Source organism: Vidua chalybeata, chromosome 10 (genome assembly GCF_026979565.1).
Source record: "Vidua chalybeata isolate OUT-0048 chromosome 10, bVidCha1 merged haplotype, whole genome shotgun sequence".
Lineage (NCBI taxonomy): Eukaryota > Metazoa > Chordata > Aves > Passeriformes > Viduidae > Vidua > Vidua chalybeata.
This window is the reverse complement of record NC_071539.1, coordinates 1112358-1139902: the sequence shown is the minus strand read 5'-3', so window position 1 is coordinate 1139902 and position 27545 is coordinate 1112358. Positions and strand designations below refer to the sequence as shown.

Genomic DNA, 27545 nt, shown 5'->3' with positions numbered 1-27545 from the left:
GGGAGGGGAGGGAGCTTAGAGCCCACCCTGCACCACCCCCTGCACAGGCAGGGACACCAACAAGTGACAGACTGCGTGTCCCTGCTCCTGCTGGGAAGACATCCCAGGCTTTAAACCCTCCCCACAGAGCATGCTGATCTCTTCCTGCTTTTCCTTGATTTTAGAAAATTATCTGTTTGTGTTGTCCTGTTCAATAATGCAAAGTATGAGCAGGGGGTAGTTTGGTGATCCCGCACTCTGTCTCTCTGAAATGTGATCATAAAAAGTAGTGTTTGGGGGAATGTCTTAATTCAATATCCTTGGGATGAAATGTGGTTCTGAGTCCCTAGAAATGGCCATGCTGAAATGTTGAGAGATCAGGGCGTGACAGGCACAGAACACCACTGAAATGACACCCACAGACACATTCTGAAACATGAATATTTACTAACATAAATAAACAGTGTTTTATAACAAAAGGCACAGATTTCCAACTATAAACAATGGAAAAATATGTACAATTTCCACAGAGGGAATCGACCAGCAAGTGCACATTTGGTCACTTCAGTGACCTTCCTTCCAAGTCATTCCACCAGTGAGGAAGTGTCCAGATTTTATCCCCCCACACACAAACTGCTGCCAGCTGAGAGTCTGCGGCAGGGAGCAGCACAGGCTGTCAGATGGAGACGGTGCTGCTGACCTCTTCATACTGGATGATGAAGTAGGGGTAGCTCTGGTCATCGTTGAAGATGACAAAGATCTGGGGCTCGAAGTAATTGTCCACGCAGGAGTCGTAGAGGTCGCTGGTGATGCTGCCGGGCTCCACGGGCGGCGGCCTCCTCATGGTGTGGTTGCCCACCGTGTACCTGCCTGTGAGCACCTTGGCCAGGAACATGAAGTGCACGCCCTTGGGGGAGCGCTTGGAGAAGTTGTGGGAGTAGCTGGCCTTCCTGGCGAAGTAGCTGCCCTGGCCAAACATGGTGGCGTGCTTGCCGCACACCCGCGGGTCGAAGTTGTGCTTGCAGATCCCGTCCACCACGTCCTGGGACGTGCCGTGGAACAGGTGCCGCTCGTTCATGATCCTGTCCAGCCCAGACATCTTCTTGGACATGTATTCCTTTTTCCTGCAACGGAAAATGGGAAGTGAAGGTGAGCGTTGGCTGCAGGTCAGCCGGGGAAAAGCTGTTCTCATCACGGTATCACCCTCTGGAAGAGCTCAGCTGGGAGAGGAGATACAAATCTCTCTTATAAAACTCCTCCTCTAGGGATATCCATTATTAAAGAACTGCAACTCTCTTACCTTTTATACTTCTCCCAAAGGAACTGGTTCTGCACGCGCAGGATTTTCAAAATCTTGTATTTGGTCTCTGGCACAGTCTTGTGGAACAGGTTGTAAATGGTTCTGTAGCTCTTGTCTTCCTTCAGAACAGGCACTTGGATGAAGTCCTGAGCTGGATCCATTCCAATCCAGGTCTCGGGGTAGAAGCTGGGAGAGGTGACAGCAGCTGGGGACAAGTCGTGCGCGGCGGCGGGGTCGGAGCACGGGGAGGGCACGGCAGAGCTGCCACCCAGGGTCCTGGGGATGGACAAAGGTTGTGCTCAGACACCCTCAGCAGCCTCCAGCCACCCCCAGTTCATCCCCAGCGGGGCTGAAAAGCCTCTGATTGCCATGGAGGTGTCCAAGGCCACGTTGGACAGGGCTTGGAGCACCCTGGGGCAGTGGGAAGTGTCTGCCTGTGGCAGGGGGTGGCACTGGGTGGGATTTAAGGCCCCTTCCCAACCCAGGAAGATTCTTACTGCCATTGACACAGCCAGAGGTGGATTTGCTTTTGCAGCTGGTTATTTTCCTGCCCCTCCTCTGGGAATGCTGCCTGGAGAACAGGCAGGGCTGAGGGAGGGAGCTGTGGCCAAGGAGCCCCATGGATGCCAGGAAAAATACCCAGCGAAGGAGACCAGCAGGACCCTGCTCCTGCCCCCTGCAGCTCTGGAATCCTCACACTCTGGAAGCTGCTGAACTCAAGAGAAGTGGCCTTTGTGGTTTATGTTCCCCCGATCCCACCTGAGTGAGCAGCCCTTACTCAGCTGAGTAAATCCTTGCTCCCTGGCTTCTCCCTCCTGTGCCAAGGGGAACATTGGGACCGTGGCACCTGCAGGGCCCTGGCTCACAGCAGCAGAGCTCCTGCAGCTGCAGGAACACGTGGGGCGAGCTCCAAAGTCCACCAAGGAGGATTTTCCCAAAGTATTCCTCTAGGAAAAGCTGCCAACCCTTCAGTGCCCCGGGGCAGGCAGCAGGAGAGAGCCACTGGCTGCTGCCAGAGCCAGGGTGGAGCTGCTCTCCAAACCCCACAGATGGCCAGAAACCAAATCAAACCCAAGGAAAAGCATTGGGAGGGGGACATTTAGTGGAAAAAGGTCTGTTTTAAAATCAACTCATGGAAAACCCTCCCACTTTTCAGGGCAGAAACACTCTCTGAGTGTTCAGTGGCTGTTCCCTCCTGCTCGAGGCCAAGGCCAGGATTCCCTTCATTTGCATGGATTTGACTTCACTCCAAGTTCTTCTCACTGGTTATTAACAGTTGAGCAGAAACCCAGAAATTTGTTCTACAAATTGCTATTAAAATAGCAGTCAAATACCAAAGTGGGCATTTGTTTTTAATTTGTTTTTTCTCTTTGATGGGCAAATGGGTAAAAAAATATTCCTGTAGGGCCTCGTCACTCACACTGGACTGGAAGAGCAAGCAGAGATTGCCAGTAAATACTGGATTAATGAGGAAGAATCAAATCCAATACAAATCCTGTGATCCTTTGGTGTACTTTGTTCAGTTCTTCTGACTGGTGTAAAATATTTACGTTATTTATTCTACAGGGGAAGCCATTAAAAAGTCAACATTTTTTCATTCTTATTCAAGGATTCTTTTCCAGTTCTAGAAGAGACTTAAGCAGGTGGGAGGTGAGGGAAAGAAAGAACAAATCTCAGGTAGCATCATGTGGGAAGTGGAGGCAACACTGACTCCTGAAGGACAGATCCCATAAATATTTAAAACGCTCTTGTTCTTGCCAAGAATCCATGTTTTTAAGTGAGCTTTACAAGGTCTTTGGATAAATAGGATCAGGATGCAGTTTGGTGCAGAACAGAATCCCAGAGTTTAGTCTGTAGGTTTGGTAGCTGGCACAGACAGTTCTGGTCAATCCCTCACGAGTGTTGAGCCCTCAAGATCCAATAAAATTAGCTGGGAATTAATTGGGAATTGCATAATTTTAGCAGATCACTGTGGTAAAACAGTGCCAGGCAGCAAAACACAGAGGAGGAGCCCTGAAATCCTCATTTTTCATTGGGATGAGAACCAGGACTGCTCAAACCAGCAAGTCCACTCTTGGTGTTTCACTGGCACCCTCCAGCTTCTCTCTAATAACCTGAGGTTCCCTTCCTGTAAAACCCGACCTAAAAACACCCAGTGCTCCCATTGAACCAGCACGGGATGGTTTGGGCTGGCAGGACTCCAACCCCATCCAGTGCCACCCCCTGCCAAGGCAGGGGCACCTCCCACAGCCCAGGATGCTGGAAAATGGACAGGAATTTGGCAGAGCTGACGTTCCAGCATCCACAAGGTACATTGCAAATGTAAACAAGGAGCTCCTCAGACAAACATTCCTTTGGAAGGTGGACAGGAGCTGCCAGCACGACCTAAATTTTGGGTTCTCCTTCTCATTTCCCACCCAACAGTGCCTGCTCCCTGTCACAGCCCAGGAACACAACTCCCCCATCCAGCCCCACGTGGAGAGCAGTGAGAATGGGCCATTTTTGGGGATACCTCGTGCAGGAAGGGCAGTGGGATACCTGGGGGAATTTTTGGGGATACCTCGTGCAGGAAGGGCAGTGGGATACCTGGGGGAATTTTTGGGGATACCTCGTGCAGGAAGGGCAGTGGGAATGGGCAGTTTTTGGGGATACCTCGTGCAGGAAGGGCAGTGGGATACCTGGGGGAATTTTTGGGGATATATTGTGCAGACAGGGCAGTGGGAATGGGCCATTTTTGGGGATACCTCATGCAGGAAGGGCAGTGGGATACCTGGGGGAATTTTTTGGGATACCAAGTGCAGGCAGGGCAGTGGGAATGGGCCGTTTTTGGGGATACCAAGTGCAGGCAGGGCAGTGGGATACTTGGGAGAATTTTTGGGGATACCTCGTGCAGGCAGGGCAGTGGGAATGGGCCGTTTTTGGGGATACCTCGTGCAGCAGGGCAGTGGGAATGGCCCGTTTTTAGGGATACCAAGTGCAGGCAGGGCAGTGGGATACCTGGGGGAATTTTTGGGGATACCTACTTCAGGCAGGGCAGTGGGAATGGGCAGTTTTTGGGGATACCTCGTGCAGGCAGGGCAGTGGGATACCTGGGGGAATTTTTAGGGATACCTTGTACAGGCAGGGCAGTGGGAATGGCCCGTTTTTAGGGATACCAAGTGCAGGCAGGGCAGTGGGATACCTGGGGGAATTTTTGGGGATACCTACTGCAGGCAGGGCAGTGGGAATGGGCAGTTTTTGGGGATACCTACTGCAGGAAGGGCATGAGCAGCAGGCAGGAGCGCAGCAGGGGCCTCCTCTTGATCTCCCTGCGGAAGCAGGAGTTCTGCTGGAAGCCGTCCTTGATGTTGAGGATGTACTGGTTGTGCCAGGTGATGAAGCGCACCTCGCGCAGCCCGCGGCAGCTCGCCTCCTCGATCAGCCTCACCACGGGCTGGACAGGGCAAAAAGGGGGAAAACAGGGGGGAAAACAGGGGGGATATGGGGGAAAATAGGGGGGAAAACAGGGGGGAAAACAGGGGGGATATGGGGGAAAATAGGGGGGAAAACAGGGGGAAAACAGGGGGGAAATGGGGGAAAATACGGGGGAAAGCAGGGGGGATATGGGGGAAAAAGAGGGGGAAAACGGGGGATATGGGGGAAAATAGGGGGGAAAATGGGGGAAATGGGGGAAAAACAGGGGGGAAATGGGGGAAAAACAGGGGAAAAGCAGGGGGAAAAACAGGGGAGAAAGCAGGGGGGATATGGGGGAAAATAGGGGGGAAAATGGGGGGAAAACAGGGGGGGAAACCAGGGGGAAATGGGGGAAAAGCAGGGGGTAAACAGGGGGGATATGGGGGGAAAACACAGGGGAAAAACAGGGGGGAAAGCAGGGAGAGAACAGGGAGAAAAGCAGCGGGAAAAACAGGGAGAAAAACAGAGGGGAAAAACATGGGGGAATAATGGGGAAAAACAGGGGGAAAACAGGGGAGAAATGGGGGAGAAAACAGGGGCAAAAATGGGAGGGAAATGGGGGAAAAACACGGGGGGAAAATGGGAAGAAAACGGGGGAAAATTGAAGAAAACAGGAGAGAAAAGGAGGGGGGGAAACAGGGGGAAAAACAGGGAGAAACGGGGGAGAAAAGAGGGGAAAAATCATGGGAAAATGGAGAAGGGAAATGCACATGTGAGAAACCACACGCTGCAAAATTCATATTCCTGCTCTACACTGCACAAACCCAGTTCTCCTCCCGGCTCAAACACCCTCACCACGTTATTTGTGGTATTGCTGCCCACCTCTCTCCAGGTCTTACACTCAGGAATTATTTCTGGGACTGCCAGCACTGATGAGGTTTCACTCCAGACATCAGCCCAAGGGCTGCACCCACAGCTCGGGCAGGGCATGTCCTGCCTCAGCAGAGCTCTGGGAACAGGGAACTCAATTAAAAACTGCCTAAAAACAACAGTGGAGGTGCTGTTCTGAAGGCTGCAGAGACTGTCCCACTGTCACAAAAGCAAATCAGGCTCCAGAAGGGCTTCCACAAGCTGGTTTGCTCCCCAGTGGGAGAGTCTGGCCAGCCCTCATGTCTCTGATGCTTTCAGGGTAATTCAAGTCACAGGATCCCAGAAGCACAGCCCAGGCCAGCAGAGCTGTCCCTTCACTGCTGTCTCAGGTGGACAGTGACTCTCCTCCCCTCCCTGAGTGTGTGCAGAGGTGTTTGGTGTGTGCAGAGGTGTTTGGTGTGTGCTGCACGGAGCACGGGGAAGGGGCCGTACCTCAGAGTACTCTCTCCAGCCAAAGTGGTCCCTGCAGAAGTATTTCCACACCGTGTAGCAGTTGGAGCTGGAGCCAGGGCAGGAGGCTGTGGACAGGCGCCGCATTTGGTCGAACTCTGCACTTTCATACAGCTTCATAAGGTTCAGGTCCACCCAGCACTCCTGGCCCCTGGGCAAAGTGGGAGAAACAGACAATTCTCACCTTTTGTTTGCCATTAAACACACGGTATTCAGCACAGAGGGACAAAACCTCAAACCCAGCAGCTGTCTGAGGTGTAGAACACTGGAATTTGGGTTGGGAGGGAGCCTAAATCTCATCCAGTGCCACCCCTGGGACACTTCCCACTGTCCCAGGGTGATCCAAGCTCTGTCCAGCCTGGCCTTGGGCACTGCCAGGGATCCAGGGGCAGCCACAGCTGCTCTGGGCACCCTGTGCCAGGGCCTCACCTCCCTCCCAGGGAACAATTCCTTCCCAATATCCCATCCAGCCCTGCCCTCTGGCACTGGGAGCCATTCCCCTTGTCCTGGCACTAAGTGCCCTTGTTAAAGGTCCCACAGAGACTCGAGAGGTGAGAACAGATTTCTGAAGAATTTCTCCTCACCAACTCACCAAATAAAGGTCTTTATTTATAAAATAAAGCAGTTCAGTGGAACTGTTTGCACCGAGAGAGTGAGCGCGTTGAACTCTCAGAAGAACAGGGCACACAACCCAAATTTGGTGCTGTAGAACAGCACAATTCAAAATAAAACTCCACAAGCTCTCAACAGCAGAACGTGACCCCCACTAATAAGTTTCATTTTCTCTGTTCCCTAAATGTAAGAAACAACAGAAGGTGAAAACTTTGCAGGACACTGGACTGAGCAGGTTCCTTGACTGGCAAGTTTTAACCCTGAGAGATTTTTTCAGATCGGTGCGGCCAAAATACGGAAATTTAGGCTCTTCCTTGCATCCTTCTGCAGAACTGCAGCCCAATCCGTGAATCCCCCGGGCTCCTTCCCTTCAGCAGGACAAACACTCTCTAGATGGCACGTACAAAGAGATGAGTACAGAATCAGTCTGTAAGTGCTCTGAAATACGTGTGGTTTGCAGCTCCTCTCCGAGTTCGGGGACGTGTCAGCAGCTACCGCAAACAGGTTCAGAAAAAACAGAAACCTGCGAGCAGCAGGGCCCAGCAGGAAATGAAAGCTGCTCCCAGCAGAACAGCTGTGAGACACAGCAGGGCTCACACCCCACTCCCTGCCCTGCTGAAACTGCTGATCTTCTCTCTCTGACTCAACCAGTTCCTCCCTGCACCAGCAACAACCTGCCGGCCCCCGGGACCTCAGGGGCTTCAAAGAGCCCTTTTGTGCTCAGGGCTGGGGGAGCCACGCTGAGCTCAGGCACTGCAGAGGCAAGGCAGGCACTGACACTTCCTGGTGACACCAAGGCAGCAGGATCCTGTCTCGTTTGTGCACTCGATGGAAGCTGCAGGGAAGGATTCTCGCACAGACGAGCCCAGCTTTGGGTGGGGGGCTGAGTGTTTAAACTCCTCTGTGAAACCAAACGTCACTTAAAGGATGCTGGCTTCAAAAGATCATGGAAACCACAGATTTGGTTAAATTGGAGAAGCTCCCCCAGACCATCGAGTCCAACCATTCCCCCAGCACTGCCAAGGCCACCGCTGACCCACGTCCCCAAGTGCCACATGCCCAGGGCTGTCAAACCCCTCCAGGGATGGGGACTCCACCAGGCAGCCTGTGCCAGGGCTGGGCACCCAACCAAGAGTTTAATTTGGAAGCACAGGTACTGAAATAGCAAGAGCAGAGCTCAGACAGCAGAGCCAAGTGTGCTCCCATGGAAAGGCACAGCGGGAGGAAAAGGCCAGGGAACACTCCCAAGGGATGCTCATCAGCAGCTCTTCCCAACTCAGCAGTGGGAGCACCCCAGTAACCAGGACTGGGCTGCCAGGCTGTGCCAGGCACACAGGAACCCGTGCAGCAGGGCAAGAGCACAAACAACCCATCTGAGCCTGATCTTATCAGTGCCTGCTCAATTCAAACCCCAGAGAGGGGCATCAGGGCCAGGGCAGCACGTGAGTTTCAGATTTTACTGCGTTTGCCCTCTCATCAAGTCATGCTGCTGCTCTCTGCGGTGACCGTGGGCCACGTGGGAGGTGACACCTCAGACTGGGAAATGCTGCAAACACATTTCCCTCTCTGCTTAAAGGCCCCCAAGGGACAGAAGAACCCAGAAGTAGTGACTTTGCTGCTTTTCCTGTGTTTTATTTTTTACAGGTTGGAAAGTCTGTTTTTCCCTGCCTTTACAGTTGGTGACTGGGGTGCTTGCAAAAGCAATCTTCTGGAATTTCCACAGCCAGGAAACCTGAAACAACTGCTGACAAGCTGGCCCACATATATGCATGTGTGTGTACACATATGCAGCTTAGATGAACGCCTGGCAGGGAAAATAAAAACAATAATAATAACATCAATAAAAGCAACCCCCCAGCTCTGGATCAGGAAGTCCTTGAGGCAGAGCTGCTGGAGGAGAAGAGACTGTACCAGAAGTTGTTTGTTCTTCCCAAGAACCCACTCCTGGCCACTCCTGAACACGAGGTCCTGGCTCAGGGGGGCCTGGGGTGTGGGCAGGGCTAAGTTCTCAAACTCCACAGCAATGAGGGTGTCGAGCACATCCCCCTCTCCCAGGGATTGCACAGGCACCCTGTTTCCTAATTCCAGCCCCAGCTGCACCTCCTGTTTGCAGGGCAGCACTAACAGAGTGTCCCTGTGCTTGCTGGGCTCCAGGGGCTCTCAGCTGCTGGATGTGGATGTGTTTGGGAGGGGTTGCTTTGTTTGTTTCATTGGTAAATCAGTAAAAGATGCTCCTGGCAGGCCTGGGACTCGATGACCTTTAAGGTCCTTTCCAACCCAAACTATTTATGTTTTAGAGGAGCACAAGCACAGCTCTGAGTGGCTGCAGAGCTGGGACAGGCAGGGACCCTAAAGCTCACCCAGTGCCACAGGCAGGGACATCTTCCACTGTCCCAGGCTGCTCCAACCTGGCCTTGGGCACTGCCAGGGATCCAGGAGCAGCCACAGCTGCTCTGGGCACCCTGTGCCAGGGCCTGCCCACCCTCAGGGAAGAATTCCTTTCCAACATCCCACCCATCTCTGCCTTCTGAAATTCATTCCCCTTGTCCTGTCATTCCAGGCTTTTCCTAAAAATGAATGTTCCCTGTCACACCTTCCAAAACCAACTTCCCCAAAAAAACCCGCTCCTGTGTACACGTGACTACAGGAATCAGATTCCCCATTATTGCTCAGCTGAAATCCCTCCTGATTTCAGCAGCTCAGGAAGGAACTTCAGGATCACTGCTCCTGCTGTGACAAGCACTGTCACAGCCCTTGGTGTCCCCCGGGTCCTGGCACAGCACTGTGCCTGCTGCCCTAGCTGGGAGCAGCTCCTGAGAGCAAGCCCTGATCTTTGTTTCAGGAGGAGCTGCTTTGCTGCCAGGAGCAGCCTGACCTCAGCCTGCAGCCAGGTGACAGCTGCTCCCCAGAGTGCAATCTGTTTGCTGACAGGAGACAAGAGCAGGGATGGCAGTGACTGCTGGCTCCTCACGGCTCCTCACAGCTCCCCTGGCTTGGTACAGCCAGGAGCCAATTAGTTCCATTTCACATGGAACCCACACAGCACAAGGGAAACACTTCCAAAATCACTTCACAGGAGTTTCGAGGCTCTGCCTTGCATTCCTGCTGGAAAGGAATGAAAAGCAGCTCCCAGCCACTCAGAGGGTATAGCCAAGAACCTCCCCCAAAGTCAGGCACAGGGACTCTCAGCTGGTTTCCCATCTCCCTGTTATCACTAACACATGCCTTATCTCACACACACTGTGGCACTGTGTGGATCACACAGAAAACTTCTGAAATTTAACTGTTTGATGGGCCAGGGACCTGCAGAACTCCCCAGACAACTGCTGCCCCAGAGGCTGTGGCTCTGCCCCACCCCTGGAAGTGTCCCTGGACAGGGCTGGGAGCAGCCTGGGACAGTGCAAGGTGTCCCTGCCAGGGCAGGGGTGGCACTGGCTGGGCTTTAAGGCCTTTTCCAAGCCAAAAGCACTCTGTGATTCCATGATTCCATCCTGAAATGCCTGCACCGTGCTCTGTATGATTTTAACACATCAAGCACATTCTGTCAGCAGCAGAGAAGCAGCCATCCCACACACACACAGAGGAATGAAGGAAAACCAGTTCCCTGCACATTTTGTTGTGTCCATGCCTCTCCTTCCCAGTCCCTTCACATGCCCCCTGATAACTCCAGTGGAACACTCTGTATTTCCAGAGTCACGGAATCACTGAGGGTGGAAAAGCCCTCCAAGGACACCGAGTCCAACCTCATCCCCAGCCCAGAGCAGCCAGTGCCACATTCCTTGGACACCTCCAGGGATGGGCACTCCAAACCTCCCTGGGCAGCCCCTTCCTGTGCCTGAGCACCCTTTCCATGGAGAAATTCCTGCTGATATCCGAGCTGAACCTCCCCAGGACAGCTTGAGTTTCCTCCTGTGCTGTCATGTACTGACCTCACCCAAGGGCCAGGAGTGAGCACGGGGAGAAGAGCTCCCAGCAGGACACGTCCCACTGCAGAGCCACCTGCTTTTCCCTCACTGCAGCCATTCCATCCTGGCCTCTCTCCTAGCTACAAGGAGCCATTCCATAAAACTTACAGAAATTACGGGAAAAGAGAAAGAAAAGAGAAAGAAATCAAATCAAAGGCAAGAAGCTGCTGTGTCAGGCGACCTGGGAGCCCTTTTTGCCAAGAGGAAGAGTGGAATTTTCAGCCAAAGCAGGGGGAACTGATGGGTCAGGAACTGCAGAGTTGTTTTAAACAAATCCTCCTGTAATCTCTAATGCTGCTGCTTGTTTTGAAAAGCAATGTGTGCATGACAGGACAGGTGTGTGTGTGTGTGTGTGGGGAAACCTGCTCAGCTCCTCAGCCAAGTATTTCCCCTTAGCAAAGAGCATCTTAAAATATCCCAACGTGGGCATCTCCTGCTGGAAAGCAGCACTTGGCACTGCTCTCTCTTTGCTGAAAGCTGGAACTTCTCCAGGGCCTCTCCTCACATCTATGAAGAAAACTGAGTGCTTCTAAGTACTTTAACCTGTTTAAGTTGATGTTCCCCCATTTGTTTAGATAGCTTGGTATGTGGCTCTACATACTTGGCAGACTCAAGAATACAAAAAAAAAAAAGTAATTTATGATACTAGTTTGAGTCCAAACTGCAAGAAGTAGCTGAAGGAATTGCATTACAAAGTAACTAAACAAGGTTTACCACTCCTCTGAGATCACATTCCCTTAGGTGAGAGGCAACAACTTAATGTGTATTTCACATTACTCATCTCAATAACTTATCTCCATCATTACTCATCCCAATAATTAGGAGGAAGGAAGGTTTATATAAGTAGCTCCTTGAAGAACACCCTAATTTAGAGCTCATTCCCTAATTGAGCTGATGGCCAACACTTTCTGGAAGGGCCCAGCTGCCTGGGGGCAGCGCCGGTGCCAGGATCATTCCAATCCCAATCCCCACTCACCCCCAGAGCGTGTGGGACACGGAGCAGGACAAACAGCAGCCAGGCAGAGTGCTGAGCTGGCGTTTCCTGGGGCTGCCAGGGAGCAGACAGGCCTGCAAAGCTCGTCTGACCACGGGAGATTAATGGCTTTAACAAATAATGCTGTAACCAGGGGACGCGGCGCTGGCGGGGCACGTTCACAGCTCCCGGCTCCCAGGGGACACAGCACGGGGACACTGGCACCAGCCCGAGTGACCACCCCGGGAGCTGGGGCTCCCCACACCTTGGCAGGTTCTCCTCAGACAAGGTGAGGTTGCAGAAGAAGCAGCTGGTGATGGTGCACACCAAAACATTGACCTCCTGCCTCAAAACCTGGCTTAAAACCTTGGCAAGTCAAAGTTCCAAGGATCAGACTCAAAAGTTTGGAATCAGAAGCTCTGATCTTAAATAGAGCTTCACTTCAAAGGTCTCACTGACACTTATATAGCGTGAAGCTTTCCCAAGTTTGGATCTTAAAGATCAGCTGATTCCAGCCCTGCCATGGCAGGGACACCTCCAACTGTCCCAGATGCTCCAAGCCCTGTCCAGCCTGGCCTTGGGCACTGCCAGGGATCCAGGGGCAGCCACATCTTCCCTGGGCACCTGTGCCAGGGCCTGCCCACCCTCCAGGGAGGAATTTCTCCCCAGCAGCCAGTGTAAATCTGCAGCTTGGCAGAAGCCACTCAGGCCAGCAAGGCCAGGTCTGTATCCCCAGGCTCTGAGGGCAGTGTCCCACCCCAGCCCACGCTGCTGCTGTCCCTTCCCTCACGCTCAGGGCACGTCCTGTGTGCCACCCCGTCCCCAGCTGGCAGCACTCCATGTGCCACCAGCCCCACCAGGCTGGCACCTGCACAGCCGGTGCAAGGGAGATGTCACTGCACAGCAGCTCCCCAGCCTGGGCGAGACTAAGCCAAGACCAAGCACCGTGTCCTTTACCTTTAATCGTCCCCAAGTCCATCCTTTAGGACACGGAGCTCGTGTGCACCGATGGATTCGGTGACACAACTTCTGAAAGGAAACCATTTGCTCATTTGCACAGAGCTCAAAGTTAAATCATTTAATGGGCTTGTCTCTGGCTGTGCTGTTTGGTTTTCAGAAATCATTTCTAACACTCGGGAAATAGAAGTTCCTCTGTTGTAAAATACAGCAAATTTTATCTGCTATGCACTTAGAAGATTTTTCAATTTTTTTTAGACTGGCATATTTCTTCAAGACAATTCTATAAAATACAGTTGTTCCCTGCTACAGATCCTACTCCATTTTCAGTGTGGGCCATCCATATTCTGATTTTGCCATCACTAACAAGGCCCTGGCACAGGTGCCCAGAGCAGCTGCGGCTGCCCCTGGATCCCTGGAAGTGCCCAAGGCCAGGTTGGACAGGGCTTGGAGCAGCCTGGGACAGTGGGAGGTGTCCCTGCCATGGCAGGGGTGGCACTGGGTGGGATTTAAGGTCCCTTCCAAGCCAAACCAGTTTGAGTCTATGACAAAGGTTGAATTCAGTGTCTAATCCAACATCCAATTAAGTGAAGTTAGTAAAGACTAACACTGACTTTAAGCACTAGATTTGGTCTCTGGTGCCAAATGAGAAATCTCAGCTTAGTAAATGAAAATAAAATCTTGAAAAAGCAGGGATATACTTCCTTCAGGAACTGAAAGGAAGAAGAGGCAGTGAGCAGAACCCCCAAGGATTCGGGTGGCAAAGGCAGTGTGAAGTTTTCACTCCAGAAATGTCACTTTGAACTGGAGTTGTGCCAGCCTGGCAAACTTCTCCTTTCTTATCTGCCCCGCCACAACGTGCACCACACACTTCCTCCAAAAAAAAAAAAAAAAAAAAAAACCAACAAACACACCACACCAGTCTGCACCCTGCACGAACTGGACCCTGCAAGCATCACTCTTCCCCACTGCTCCTCAGACTGGAACCTGCAGGGGAGAAGCTGAAGAAGTTTTAGCTCTCAGGGTGCAGGAGCCCACACAGGTCACACAACCACATCAACCTAACAGCTGTCGGCTAATTTTAGAAAATGAGTCAATAAACACAGCTCTGTACAGAGAAAACAATAACTTCAGTAACTGCTTTAAGAGTGATCAGCATTTCTGACCGTGTGGCTCAGGCTGCTCCCAGGGAATTAGCTGGAACATCCCCATTTACTAACACTGACACTTCCCCGGACTCTGCAGAGCTGCCCTCTGGTCCAGCTGTTTGGGATGCAGCGATGCAGACTGTGCCGGGAGTGCACAGCCAGGCTGTGCTCACGGTGACACACAGCAACTGCTCTGTCATCGCTGCCCCCAGCGCTGCCAAGCCTTCCATGCTGCCACTTTGTCCAACACAGAGGAAAGGAACGCCAAGAACAAGCACAGCATTCCACAACAGCCTCTGAATTCCTACAGAGCTGAAGTTCCCTTATTTCACACACTCCAAGTCCTCCAGCTTCAAAGAACACATTCCAGATGCTAAATAACAGTTCTACAGGTGTACAGAATTTTTTTTGTCGAGTTAAACTTGTTGGATATAAATCAGGAAACACCATCCTAAGGTTTATAACACACTTGGATACAAGTATCAGGGGAAAAAAAAGGTACATCCCCTTCTATTTCTGCACCCCTCCCAGCAAGGAGTAAATTCAGTTACCTACCGATACTTGACTTTGATCTTGTCATTGTCAGGGTTGCAGTAAAGCCTTTCCAGGTGCTCCTGGGAATCGTTGGCCACACTTTGCCACCTCTGGGTTGCTGTCCTCCTCACCTGCCAGTGGTAGGGTAACACTGTGTGATGCCTGGGACAGTCACTGCCATAAACACAAGTGCCCTGGAGGAAATCCACACAGATTTCAATCCCGTCCTCCTGGTGGGTGTGATACTGCAGCTGGTTCAAGAGCTCAAACACCAGGTCAAGGGAAGCTTCTTCACTTTTATCCTGGAATATCCCAGCACTGAATTTATTGCTTGGGGTCAAGTTGTATTGCATTGGACAGCCGTTCTCCTGGAGTAAGCCAGATGTGTAGCTTTCCAGAACCTTGTCAGGGAACAAAGGACAAGCTGCACCATCACCAGCACTTGGGTGCAAAGGATGATCCTGGAATGATTCATTACCATTATCAGCAGCAGTTCCAGCAGTTTCTGGGGAGAAACCTTGCTCTCCTGACTGCACGTCCTGCTCAGGATGCCCGGGGGAAGGACGAGCTCCTGGCAGTTGACCCTGCACGTCTGGAGCTGTTGGCATCAGCACAGTCACGTTGTTTTCTGTCTGGGGGCAAGAGGTACCGAGGTCCAGAGTCTTTTTCACAGCAGGTTCACATAAATCACCATGGCCAGCACGCTGGCCTCGGGGCACAAAGACCCTATCCAAGGCCCCAGCTCCCAGCAGGCTGGTAAAGATGGGCCGCAAAGCCCGCAGAGTTTGTGTGTCCAGCCTCTTCTGCACTTGCTGCTTCTTCTTGAAGCAAGGCTTCACTGGGGGGATCTTTTCAGCCAGCCTCACCTGGGGAGAAAAGTCCTCCGAAGGAGAGCACTTCATTGCTGGGCAGGGAGCCTGGGGCACCACGCACGCCGGCTGGGGCTCGGTGTCCATCGGACACAGACTTTGCTCTCTCCAAATCACTTTCAAATGTCCCAGAGCCTCCCAGGAATCAACCTAGGGCAGCAAGGAAAACGAGACAGTTAATCTCTCTAATTGCTCACGGTTGACACGAACAAGATCACCCCTGGAGAGGATTTTGAGCCAGCAACAGCAAACTCCTCCCCTCGCTGTGACTGCGGGTAGCCCTTAGGCACGTAAAGCATGAAAACAGCTAAACTCGGGCTAATTAATCCCAAACCCACACTCCTCCTCTCCCCGCACATGCAGGCTCTGAGACACTCCGGCACGCACACGCAGTCCCCCGAGGGTGGGCAGGAAAGGGGGATGGTCCGCCGCCTCCTCCCTGTCAGGATGTTCAACAAACAAGAGCACTTGGGTTCCTTCTAACCCACAAAAGAGAACATGACAGCGCTGATTTCTGCGCCTCCCTCACACACAGACCTGAGGAGCATGAGACACGTCCACCCCCCCACCCCCCCCCCCCCCGCATTTCAGACATTCCTGCAGCATTTCCTCTCCCACCGGAGGAGCAAACCTACACATTCCCATTGCAGTGGCATGTGTGTCCTCCCTCGCGTCACCTCCCACGGCCCGGCAGCAGCGCCGGGGAGCCGCTGGCTGCGGAGACCCACGGCGAACTTGCCACCGTGCCATCCTGCCGGGGCTCGTCCCCGCCCTGTCCCCAGCCTCGCCCCGTGGCACCCGGCGGTGACACACCGCGCTCCTCTCGCCACGCTGGGCACCAGGAATTAAAACTGGGCAGGGGAGCAAACGGAAGGGTGATGGTTACTCAGGAAGCGAGAAAGGCATTACTCGCAAGCTGCAGAATTGTGTTATTTTAAAGCACAAATAAGCAGTGTGTCTCGTACGTCACGAAAAGCAAGTGCTATGCCTTTTAATCAGGAATCCTGTAATATTTGATTACATTTAATTAAACCCTCTTCAATCTCACATGCAGGCTCATTGCTCAGAGTGGAGCACATTAAGGATTACTTCCTGGATAAATGCATTCCGAGCAGAGTTACTCCTCACTTCAAAACAAAATCCCAAAAAACAGAGAAAATTTGGCAATCATTTCTTACTACTGATTACTTGCTCTGGAAAATTTCTCATTGAGCCTTCCGTATTTTGGAATATTCATTTATAAGGCTTTTTCATTTCCCTGGGAAACAGCACATCAGAATTGCCAGGAAAAAAAAAAAAAAAAAAAAAAAAAAAGTTGTGCCTCTCCAGTTTTCCCATTTTTAGATTAAATTTAAAGCAACTGGTATATCTGTTTGGCAATTAACCCAAAGTCGTCGGTGTATCTGTTGTTCTTCCACAGACACCAGGCAATTCCTCCAAACCACCAAAGGCACCTTCAGGTAACTCCAAAGGTTTAAAAATCCTCGACTCCGAAGGGAATGAGATGTTGCCGTTGTTGCAGCCCAGGTCTCACTGCCCTGGCGAGGAGCGGAGAGGATCCGCCAGGGCTCAAGGACCCCTCCAGCGCCAAGGTGCTGAGCAAGTGACTTCTGATCTCCTTCAGCCGCACCTTTGCTGCCATTTCAACATTCATATTCCTCACTCGACCAGCGTTTAAGTTTGGCTGCTATTTTTACAGAAGCGCCTCAGTGAGCAGAGCCGGATCCCCCAACGGCTCTAAAAATAAAGCAGCAGGAAGGACGAGGCTCGGGCTTTGCCGGCGCTGCCGTGCCGCAGCAGGCAGGAGCGGTCCCGCCGCGATGCTCCCGCAGCCGCCGCTGTCTCGCCGGGGGGGTTCGCTCCCCGAGCGCTCGCCATCGCACGCGAGCCGCACCTCCTCTGCAAACAGAGCCGCTCCGCTGGCCTTAAGACACGCTTCGACAACGAACAATGGAAGCGGCAGCCCAGGGACAGACCCTGAGCACGGCGGAGCTGCCGGGCAGCCAGCCCAGCGCAGCTGGGACCTACCGGCGCGGGCTCCCTCGGCGCTGCTCCCGCGTTCTGACCCAAATCCACGGTAACTCCAGAGCGAAATCACTTTTCTGGTGTGTGTGTGTGGAGGGAGATGTAATAAACAGGGCGGGCGGCGCCGGGACACGGTGACCGCGGCCGGTGCGGGGTCAGCACCGCCGTGTCCGCACCGAGGGCCGCGCCTGCCCGCGCATCCCGCCCTGCCTCGCCCGGCTCCTCCTGCTCGCTCTGCCGCCCGTTTAAATAGCGCTGCCGAGGCAGCCGCCAGGGCAGCGCCGGCCGGGGCGGAGCGCGGGTGGGTAGCGCCGGTTCCCCGCCCCGGGGCCCGTTCCCCGCCCCGGGGCCGGTCTCCCCGCGGCGCCGGCCGGGCTGCAGCACGCCCCGTGCCCCCCCCGTCTCGCCCCACACCGGTGTCAGCGGCCAGAACCGAAAGCGCCGCCCGAGGCCGTTCCCAGGAGCGATAGGACGAGGGGCCCCTTCGCGTTGCATTTATCACGCACCGAGCGTTTCGTTTCGGGCGGGCAGGGAGGGAGCGATGTCCCCGAGCACGGCGCTGCGTGCGTGGGGCTCGCACGCGAGCCGGGAACACGCCGGGAACACGCCGGGAATGAGCCGTGTCAGCCCCGGCGCTCCAGTCACGCAGCACGGAGGAACACACCGTCCTCACGGAAAGGCAAGCACGGCACCCTGAGCCTCCCCGCGCCGCCGAGCTCTCGGTTGCGAGCGGCTCCAGCCGCGCTAATTAATGAGTAAGAGACAAACAGGGAGCCCGTCCCGGAACAAAGTCACCCTGACTCACTTGGTGCACCCACACGCAGCCCCTGGCACGGCGCTGCCCCGATCGGGGCTGTGCTGCTGCCGGTGACACACTCCGGAAAAGCGAGCGTGGAGTGGAACAGGTTTCCCAGAGAGGCTGTGCTTGCCCCAGCCCGGAAAGTGCTCAAGGCCGGGTTGGATGGGGCTTGGAGCAACCTGGTGTCCCTGGGCATGGCAGGGTGGTGGAATGAGATGAGTTTTAAGGTCCCTTCCCAGCCCGAGCCGTGCTGTGATAACGCACTAGAGGCAGCTATTGCTTGTTTACAGAGTATTTTATAGGTGGGATTGGTGAAGAGCAGTTAGCCTCCCTTTGTCCCAGCCGTGCCCGTGCTCTCGCCGTCTGGCTGTACGTGTGCGGGAGCACGGCCGGTTCGGCTGTCCGTGCCGGCCTGGCATGCTTCCCTGCTGAATCACTGCCTGCCCCCGGAGAAAGCCCAGCAGGGCACGGCCAGCACTTCACACGGACACCAACCACAACCGAGGCACCCACAGCGCTAAGAACGGCCAGATAAGATAAATTACAAAGGAGGCAATAACTGCAGAGTGTAACATCCGTGTTGATGGAACACCTATTGTATCATCTGCCCAGAGAGGCTGTGACTCCCCATCCCTGGAAACGTCCAAGGCCAGGTTGGATGGGGCTTGGAGCAACCTGACCTTTGGGAGGTGTCCCTGCCCATGGCAGGGGCTGGATCAAGATGAGCTTTAAGGTCCTCCCATCCCCAAACACTCTGGGCTTCCACAACTCGTGTTCTTGTTTTCTTTGTAAAGCCAGTCTTTCATTCCTTGCGCTCAGTGACTTTATGAAATTACGCACACAGAAAACAAAGGCAGCTGGAAGGAAACCGGTTTTAAGGTGGCACAAACTGTACAGCATGGATGGAAAATATTGCACAGCTGCATTTATAGTGCAGGTAGGATATGCCATTTTCCCAGCAAATTACAGAAATTGAGCTCCATGGAATCACAGACCTTTTGGGGCTGGGAAAGACCTTAAAGCCCATCCAGTCCCACCTTCCACTATCCCAGGCTGCTCCAAGCCCCATCCAGCCTGGCCTTGGACTTCCAGGGATGGGGCAGCCACAGTTTCTCTGTGCCACGGCCTCCCCACCCTCACAGGGGAGAATTTTATCCAATCTAAACCTACTCTTTGTCACTTTGAAGCCATTCCCCCTTGTCCTGTCCCTCCATGTCCTTGTAAATAGTCCCTCTCCAACGCAATTGGAGAGAGAATGACTCAAGAGAGGCTGAGTAAAGGCGGCATCTGTATCTGCGGGAGCTGAAAACAAATTATCATCTATAAATTAATTGAGCTCTTGAGTGTCTGAAGCATCAGACAGAGACTCCCAGTCTGTCTGGACTGGAGAGTTCCCGAGCAGGGTGACTGGGATGTGTCACATCCTCGTTCAGGGAGGAGGAGCTGCTCACACACACTTGTATTTATGTGCCACCACCAGAAGAGAAATTACCACTTTGGAATAGCTCCCTTCACGCATGAGCTATAAATAAGAGGCACATATGGTTGATCTGCACACTGGGGTGGGCACAGCTCCTGCTGCACTGGGGCTGGGAGGATGGAACCAGGCAAAGACAGAGGCTGGAATAACCATCTTTCCCCAAACAAATATATAATTAAAAGAACCAGAGCACACCAGACCCCCGGATACCCATTTCTGAGGCCACCCCACACAAATATAGAAAGAAACTCTGACCACCATGAAAACATGATCTCATCTTTAAATACATGTTTAAATCTTAAGCAAGAGAAAGAAAGCTTTAATTATTTCTTTCAGATGGTAAACGGCCCCAGCTGAATACAGCAATTTACAACTCTGACTTGCAAATACAGGATAATCAGTATGCACACTTGGATTCGCTGATGAAAAGAGGGGAAACATCTGACTTAAATGTTTGTGATAAAACAACAAAGCTCTCAGGCTCCAACACATTTTTTTCTAATGACAGAACTCCTTTTCCACCTCAACTCTTGCACAATGAACATTCTTCACTTCCTAAAACACATCCCAGTACAGGAAAGTTCATTGTCCTTTCTAGTGTTTCACACAAAGCAACAAACAGCACCGTGCTGACAACTAACAAAGGGATCATAGAATGGTTTGGGTGGCAAACACCTTCAATCTCACCTCATTCTCACCCCTGCCTTGGGCAGGGACCTCCCACTGTCCCAGGCTGCTCCAAGTCCCAAAGTCCAGCCTGGCCTTGGGCACTGCCAGGGATCCAGGGGCAGCCAGAGCTGCTCTGGGAATTCCATCCCAGCCCCTCCTGCCCTCTGGCAGTGGGAGCCATTCCCTGTGTCCTGTGTCCGTGCCTTGTCCCCAGTCCCTCTCCAGCTCTCCTGGAGCCCCTTCAGGCCCTGGCAGGGCTCTGAGCTCTCCCTGGAGCCTTCCCTTCTCCAGGGGAACATTCCCAGCTCTCCCAGCCTGGCTCCAGAGGGGCTCCAGCCCCCGGGGCATGGCCTCGGCCTCCTCTGGACTCTCTCCAGCAGCTCCACATCCTCCTGATGTTGTTCCCCGGATCTGGGGGCAGCTCTGCAGGTGGGGTCTCACCTGAGTGGGGCAGAATTTCCCCTCCTCTGCTGCCCACACTGGGGCTCAGTCCAGGGCATGGGGCAGGGGAGGTTCTGGGCCAGGTGGGATCATGTGGAGCTCCCAAATTCTTCTCCTCAGGGCAGCTCCCAGTGCCTGGACTTGTGCTTTTCCATCCCAACACTTGATGGCAAATACTAATCCCTGCAAACACCACCCCAAGCTCTACCCTTTGCCAGCCAGGGTAGGTGAGCAGCCAGGGAAAGGAAAGGTCAGCGATGCAGACATTTATTAAAAGTTAACAGGAGGGACAAGGGAACCTGTGATGTGCTGGCTGTGCCTCTGTGACATCTGGGGAAACGATGCCAGGCACGTTTCACTGACGGGGAGGAAGGGGCAGGAGGGCAGCAGAGCTTCAGTCAGAGCTGCGCTCAGGAAGCCTTGGCTGGACTGACACCTACTGGGCTCCACCTGCTGTGCTCGGTCCTCGAGACAAGGAGGGCAGAAAGGTCACGGTCTAAACATGTCAAGATGAAATTCCCTATTCGTTAAATTCATTTGTTAATGAATTTCTACTCATTCATTTCATTCTGTTCATTCATTCTATTAATCTCCAGACCTTATCTGTTTATACATGATAATCTAGAGCAGGTCAATGGAAGAAGGTGGTGCTAGCCTTTAAAATTAAAATTTTCTTGCTGGTTACATATTCACCATGTGTTGGGGATTTTTTAGTAAACCTCATATTTTTCTTTTTTTTTTCACTGCTCAAAAGGAAAGTCCCAAAACTAGAGTAGTTCCAATTCATCAATTAAACCTTTTGAATTCAGACCCAACTTTTACATTTGCAGCTGGCAGTAACAAAATAATTTCCTTGGTCTCAAATTCTCCCTCTTTTAACATCTTGTACTAGTAATTAAAAGTTTTGAGAGCACAGCATGCTGTTTCTCCTACTGGATATCAAGTCTGGTGAAAACAGCACTTATCAGGGAAAAGTACCATGTATTATACATGAGTATAACCACACCTCTGGTTATTTCACTATCAAATAATCTTATCTCAGGAAGTGATTTAGGATAGATGAATTTGGACATGAGCTTCCAAGGTGGGCCCTTTTCCTGGAAATTTGTCAGGAGTTAATCATTTCTGCAGAGGTATTTTAGTGCTGCAGGCAGAGGAATGGACCCTGACCCTTGGCCTGCTGAGCAGACACCAGCTCTGTGCTTTCAGGACGTCAGCACAGCATCCAGCCAGAGCTGGGTCACTCCTGAGCTCCTGTCCAGCTCATGGAACAAGAAATCATTTGGCACAGAACTTTTTTCTCTTTCTGTTCTATCACTCACACTCAGGTCAGCAGTTTCTCCAGAACTCAGCCTTCTAGGTGGAATTTCCTTCTGCAGCTGGAGCTGAGGGGGAAATTAATGATGCTTCCAAACTAAAACAATAATATTTTTTAAAATCCCTACACTTTGTTTTTAAAATGCATGTAGTGAGCATTTGCAGGGAATCAGGGATAGACTGAGACCAGGTAACACTGGACACCAAAAAGTACCAGACTGGAGGGACACTCTGGGACATTGAACCGATTTGCTGAAGCACCCAGCCGATTTGGAAGTTGATGTAAATACAGAAATTAATATATGAAATGACTCAAAATATGCCCACAGTGGGGACAGGCTCATCTGGTTTAGATGGGATTTTGTTGAACTGCTGCACCCTCTCGTGGAAGTCTCCTAAATCCATGTAAACCCTGGAAATTTATTCAAGGCCAAAGCAACGCTTACCAATCCTCAACGAACACAAACTGATTCATAAAACACCACTGAACTTTTGAGACTTTTAAAGGATAATGATGATTCTGGAACACTTCCCAGGTGGATCCTGCCACCAGGTGAGCAGTAATGTGTGGATGGCAGTGTTTTAGTCCTTCTCCTTTAGGCCTACTCCTTTTTGAACTAAACAAAATGGGAATGTTCCTTTACAATGCAGTGTTGACCAACTGAAAGCAAAATATTTTCTAAAATCACCAGCTAGTTCTGCCTAGCACACAGACAGGTCACTGTCTACATTCAAATAATGTAATTAACACTCCGTTTTACTAACGGTAATTTACTATCTACATGCAAATAAAGTCAATTCTTCAACCAAAAATTCAATCACATTGACAAAAGGATGCCTGGAAGGTAGCAGCACTGGCCTGATTTACATCTGAAGACCAGCTAAGAGCTGCTCCTGGAGACGTGGAAGGTGTGAATGAAGATGTCTGTAGATAACCCTGGAAAAGGTCAATCTTTACAAGAGAAAAGGGAGAGGCCTTGTAAATTTGAATTCCTCCCAGGCTCTGCACGACTCAAACAGCAAGGAGGGAAACAGGAGGGTAAACACCTTAAACTGATAATAACGTAACCAAATGGACAAAATCAATGCTAAATTCAACAGCACATTTTTCTTGTAAGATGCAAGAACTGAAGAACCAAAATCTGAGGGTCAAGGAGCAGCTGGGTGGGCCCAGGCTGCAGAACACCTAAAGAAAACCAGCCCTAGGATGATGTAGAAACAGCCAAATGCCTGCTCTGCTCAGCAGCTGTTCTTGGAAACAGCCTGAAGCGCTGTGAGTGGGAGATGCTCTGCTCTGCAAATGAGAATCTGGATTTGGAGATTTCTTTCCACAAGAATTCTGTGTGGGAGCACACTAGAAATGCTTTATTCCTGGGATTCATCCATCTGTGTGTTGCTGGATCCAGCATTCCTGAAGGCTACAGGATACTGCCTTGCTGCGTTCATTCTGGTCATGACTTTTTGTCTTTCCCATTTCCTAAGGTTTTTAAAATTAGGAAAAAAAAAAAAAAACTTGGTAGAATTTTTTTTCTAACCAGGCTCAGGTTCATCCATGATTGGTCAGCTGGATAACACAAATTTTCTGTGGATGCATGAATCTCCAACTGTTCCAGGAGATGAAGCAGTCAGTAACACCCCCTTCTATTCCCTCAGCCAAACATGCCTCACGTGGCACTTTAGTTTTAGCTCATCCTTCTTACTTTAGGTATTAGCACTGTAGGAGCAGTCAGCACAGGGATGGCCAACTCTTCTGACAACACACCACAGGCTGAACCGTTCCTGTGGTCCAGGCCCAGGTGCTTGCCAAGCTGGAGGCTGCAGGAGTGGGGAATTCTGGAGGGAGGAGACACAGGTGGGAAGTGGCAGCAGCACCCCGAGCCCTCCATCCCACACTGCTGAAGGATGGAGCACAGCCGTGGGTGGGTGCCAGGATGACACATGCCAGGCTCAGAAATCCCATCTGCCTGCTCCCTCCCACTGATGGGATCCAGCCTGCTGAACTGCACTGGGATCATCCCACTGCACCTCACCTCACACATCCCCAGTGTGGGACCACGCAGAGCCACTGTGGGGCTGCTGCTCCAGAGACACAAGCTCACTGTCCCACATGGAAACGACTGCTTGATGATTGCCTTTATGCTGTGGTTATTTTCCAAACAGTGCCTCTGATACTGCTCTTCAAAAGTAGCCAGTTCCAAACTGTTCCCAGAATAAATGCTGAGCAAGGCTGAATCTATTCCTAGACATGATTTCATTCATGTGGTCCACAGGCACAAGAACCTTAAAAATGCTAAAGAAGGAAACTGGAGCACATGAGACCATTTCAAGACATCAAAAATGGGTCACATATGCTACACGCTGAGCTGCCTTCACCGACAGCAAATGCCACAGAAATCCAGCAATTCCCAGCTTTTAGAAATGATTGGCACCTCTTTTGGGGGCTACATTCCAGTGGGAAGTGTCCCTACTCATGGCAGGGCTTGGAACAAGATGAGCTTTAAGGTCCCCTCCAACACGAATCATTCTGGGATTCTAAACCACATGGAGGGACTGATTTGTCTGGAGAATAACACAGCCAGATTATGGCTCCACTTTTAAACCTCAGACACCGCAGAATGTTTCAGGGAAAGCACAGCACACAGGAGAACTGGAAAGCCTCTCACTCACCCAGTTCTCACACACAGGGAGAAGCTGCTCAGCTCATGAGTGCCACGCTCATCCAAAGGAGGTTTTCCTTTCTAGTTAAACAATTCTCCATCAGCTGACCCCAAACTCAGCACATTAATCCCTTCCTGCATCATAAATTGCAGTAATCTGGCACAAAGGTGCTTTGAGTCTATACACATGTAAGTGGCAACAATAAAACAAACAAAGCAAATCCTGCCAGGAAATGTCACTGCCCTCATTTAAAATTTTCAGCTTAGTCCACTTTATAAGTTTGGAGAAAAAGTGAGAGCAGTGAAGACAATCCATGTATTTTCAAAATACTTATCACTGCTGCTGTGCTTCAGAAGAAATTTGGTAAGAAACCTAATTGCTAAGTTACAAAGATAACAGCATTCATTTTCCTATTAGCTAGAGAACTTTTGCTTTTGGGTCACAGAGCCATTGCTCCTCTGACCTTGATGCCTCACATTTCCAACAGCTTCTGAATGGGGATTTAGCCAAGATGCAAATTTAGGCACTTAAACAAAACTTGGAATTGTTTTATTTACTGTCAAATAAACAAAGTGGTGGCCCTGTTTATTTTTGGGGAAGCATCTGTGACACTCAGGGTATGAAGCTCTCACTGTACACAGAGTTCTGCCTGGAGCCACAGTTTGCCAGCGGCAGGGGCTTTAAAAAAGCAAAGTGCTCATTTGTTTTTTCAAGAAAATCTTTCATCATTCCACTGCCTAAATCAATGTCCTGTTTCATCCTAATGGGGAGACAGATGGTCACTGGGCAGATTTCATTCCAAAATGACAGCATCCTTCCCATGTAAGCCAAACCAAGAACAAAAAGACTTAATTACATCCCACCACCACACAAAACAAACTTACCCAGATGAGAGGAAGGAAGAAATCTGGGCAAGGGCAGAGATAATGACTAATCTAAATCTTGAAACCATCTCAATTTCCCCCACAGTTTCCAACTACTTTATACAACTCTAAGCATGCTCTTTAATAAAAAAATTCACATGCTTGGCAGCGTTGATGAATTACTGATGTTTTCTACTAGAACCACAGAGTGGTTTGGGCTGGGAGGGACCTTAAAGCCCATCCAGTTCCACCCCACAGCCACGGGCAGGGACATTGTGGGTTTAACCTGTTCTACAAAGAAACCAACCCTGATCTCCACTCTTGCTGAAGAACACGCTTTTGGGGATGGCACCTAAGAGGCAAAGTGCCTTTCCCACCTGTGGATCCAGGGACTGCTGAAAGCACTTCAGGAGAGGCTCATCCCTGCAGTGTCCAAGGCCAGGCTGGGCAGGGACAGTGGAAGCTTTAAAGCCCCTTCCAGCCCGAGCCATTCCATGATTCCGTGCTGAGGGGAGGGCTGGGTCCCTGCTGTGGCAGCTGGGGAGCTGCAGGTGTGCAGGTATGGCCACAATGGTACTCACGGGTGTTCCTGCTGCTCCTCAGAGCTCCTGTGCTTCATCTGACGGGCTGCTGCCTCCTCAAACCCAGCCTGGCAATCCCTGCAGGAGACAGATTTCCAAGCCTGAAGGAAGGTCTGGCTAGCAGAGGTGTAACTCCCATAGCTGCCTGCAGATAACATGACATCAACAGACCCTGTTAGCACACTGCATCAACACACTCTGAATCTGAAAATCTGCTCTGTTTGGTCCTGGGAATTTATTATGAGCTGAAAAAGCAGAGTCCTACTGCACTCAAGTGTTGTATAAAGCTCTACCATAATGCATTCATTTTGATCATATTTAACCTCACTTAAATTTAATCTCATTTCCACATAGCATTTCCTCATGGCATGCACGTGAAGTGTTTTCTTGGAAGCAGAGAACACTAGTACTGGAAGGAAATAAATGGGGAAATGACTTGAATTAAATTTTTGAGAAATACATGCTTTGCTAAATGAAGCTGACACCAACATGTTAAAGATATGAAGAGAATGGGCAGTCCAGGGGACAAGGAGTGCTGCAGGCAGCCCAGGCCATCGGGACAACGCCTGTAGCCCACTGGCAAGTGCCCCTCACTGATGCTGGACACTGATGTTCATCCCCAAAATCTCTGCGGGGAATCTGTCACCACAAACTGCAGAGGGAACGCCAGAAACAGTGAAAAGGGCACTCTGCACTGCCCCCCAAGCCGGGCTGGAGCTGGGAGAGCAGCAATGGTTCTAAAAGCCTACAAAAAGACAGAAACACTCTGCTGTGGGAGCTGCAGGGTGGGGTTTTTCAGAGCGGGGGAAACCACCAGAGAAAACACGGCCCATTTCCATTCCTTCCCAGCCGAACTGAGACACCCTGGAGGGATCCCGGCCCGCCGGGGACTCACCTGCCTCAGCCACGGGGGCAGCGGGGCTACATCGGGATGGGATTGGGATGGGGATGGGATGGGGATGGGATGGGGATGGGGATGGGATGGGGATGGGACTGGGATCGGGATGGGGATGAGATCGGGATGGGGATGGGATTGGGACTGGGATCGGGACTGGGATCGGGATGGGAATGGGATTGGGACTGGGATCAGGATGGGATCGGGATGGGGATGGGACTAGGATAGGGACTGGGATCGGGATGGGGATGGGATCAGCATGGGATCGGGATGGGGATGGGACTGGGATCGGGATGGGATTGGCACTGGGATGGGGATGGAATGGGGATGGGATTGCGACTGGGATCGGGATGGGGATGGGATTGGCACTGGGATCGGGACTGGGATCGGGATCGGTACCGGGATCGGGGCCGGGCTCGGGGCCGGGCTGAGGGAGGGGCTCGGGGCCGGGCTGAGGGAGGGGATCGGGGCCGGGCTGAGGGAGGGGATCGTGATAGGATCCGGCCGGGCTCGGGGCCAGGCTGAGGGAGGGGATCGGAGTTGGGATCGGGGCCGGGCTGAGGGAGGGGATCGGGATAGGATCGGGCCGGGCTCGGGGCCGGGCTGAGGGAGGGGATCGGGATAGGATCGGGCCGGGCTCGGGGCCGGGCTGAGGGAGGGGGATCGGGATAGGATCGGGCCGGGCTCGGGGCCGGGCTGAGGGAGGG

The 27545-nt window shown here is 51.9% G+C and overlaps 1 protein-coding gene across 8 annotated transcripts; it reads right to left on the bottom strand.

The window, feature by feature from the left end:
- Positions 1 to 406: 406 nt before the first annotated feature.
- On the bottom strand, positions 407 to 27323 carry TIPARP (TCDD inducible poly(ADP-ribose) polymerase). Of its 8 annotated transcripts, none has more exons than XM_053951211.1 (7): positions 27238 to 27323; positions 25944 to 26021; positions 14263 to 15260; positions 6035 to 6203; positions 4531 to 4712; positions 1280 to 1555; positions 407 to 1103 (listed from the first exon to the last, which is right to left on the bottom strand). In XM_053951211.1, the coding sequence occupies exons 3-7, from the start codon at positions 15195 to 15197 to the stop codon at positions 656 to 658; spliced, it is 2010 nt and encodes a 669-aa protein (XP_053807186.1). In that variant the 5' UTR covers positions 15198 to 15260; positions 25944 to 26021; positions 27238 to 27323; the 3' UTR covers positions 407 to 655. The 8 variants fall into 8 exon arrangements, with proteins under 8 accessions (XP_053807186.1, XP_053807181.1, XP_053807182.1 ...); XM_053951206.1 differs by lacking the exon at positions 27238 to 27323 and adding an exon at positions 26839 to 26926 and having other exon boundaries at positions 25944 to 26088; XM_053951207.1 differs by lacking the exon at positions 27238 to 27323 and adding an exon at positions 26839 to 26924.
- Positions 27324 to 27545: the final 222 nt, after the last annotated feature.

Bases quoted from the DNA above. Each gene is read 5' to 3' on its own strand.
- TIPARP (XM_053951211.1), bottom strand. From the start codon at position 15,197: ATGGACACCGAGCCCCAGCCGGCGTGCGTGGTGCCCCAGGCTCCCTGC. The intron at 6,204-14,262 runs GTAGGTAACTGA...CACTTTGCCCAG, and splicing joins AAGATCAAAGTCAAGTATCG to GGGCCAGGAGTGCTGGGTGG. The intron at 1,556-4,530 runs GTAGGTATCCCC...GTCCATCCCCAG, and splicing joins CTGCTCATGCCCTTCCTGCA to GACCCTGGGTGGCAGCTCTG.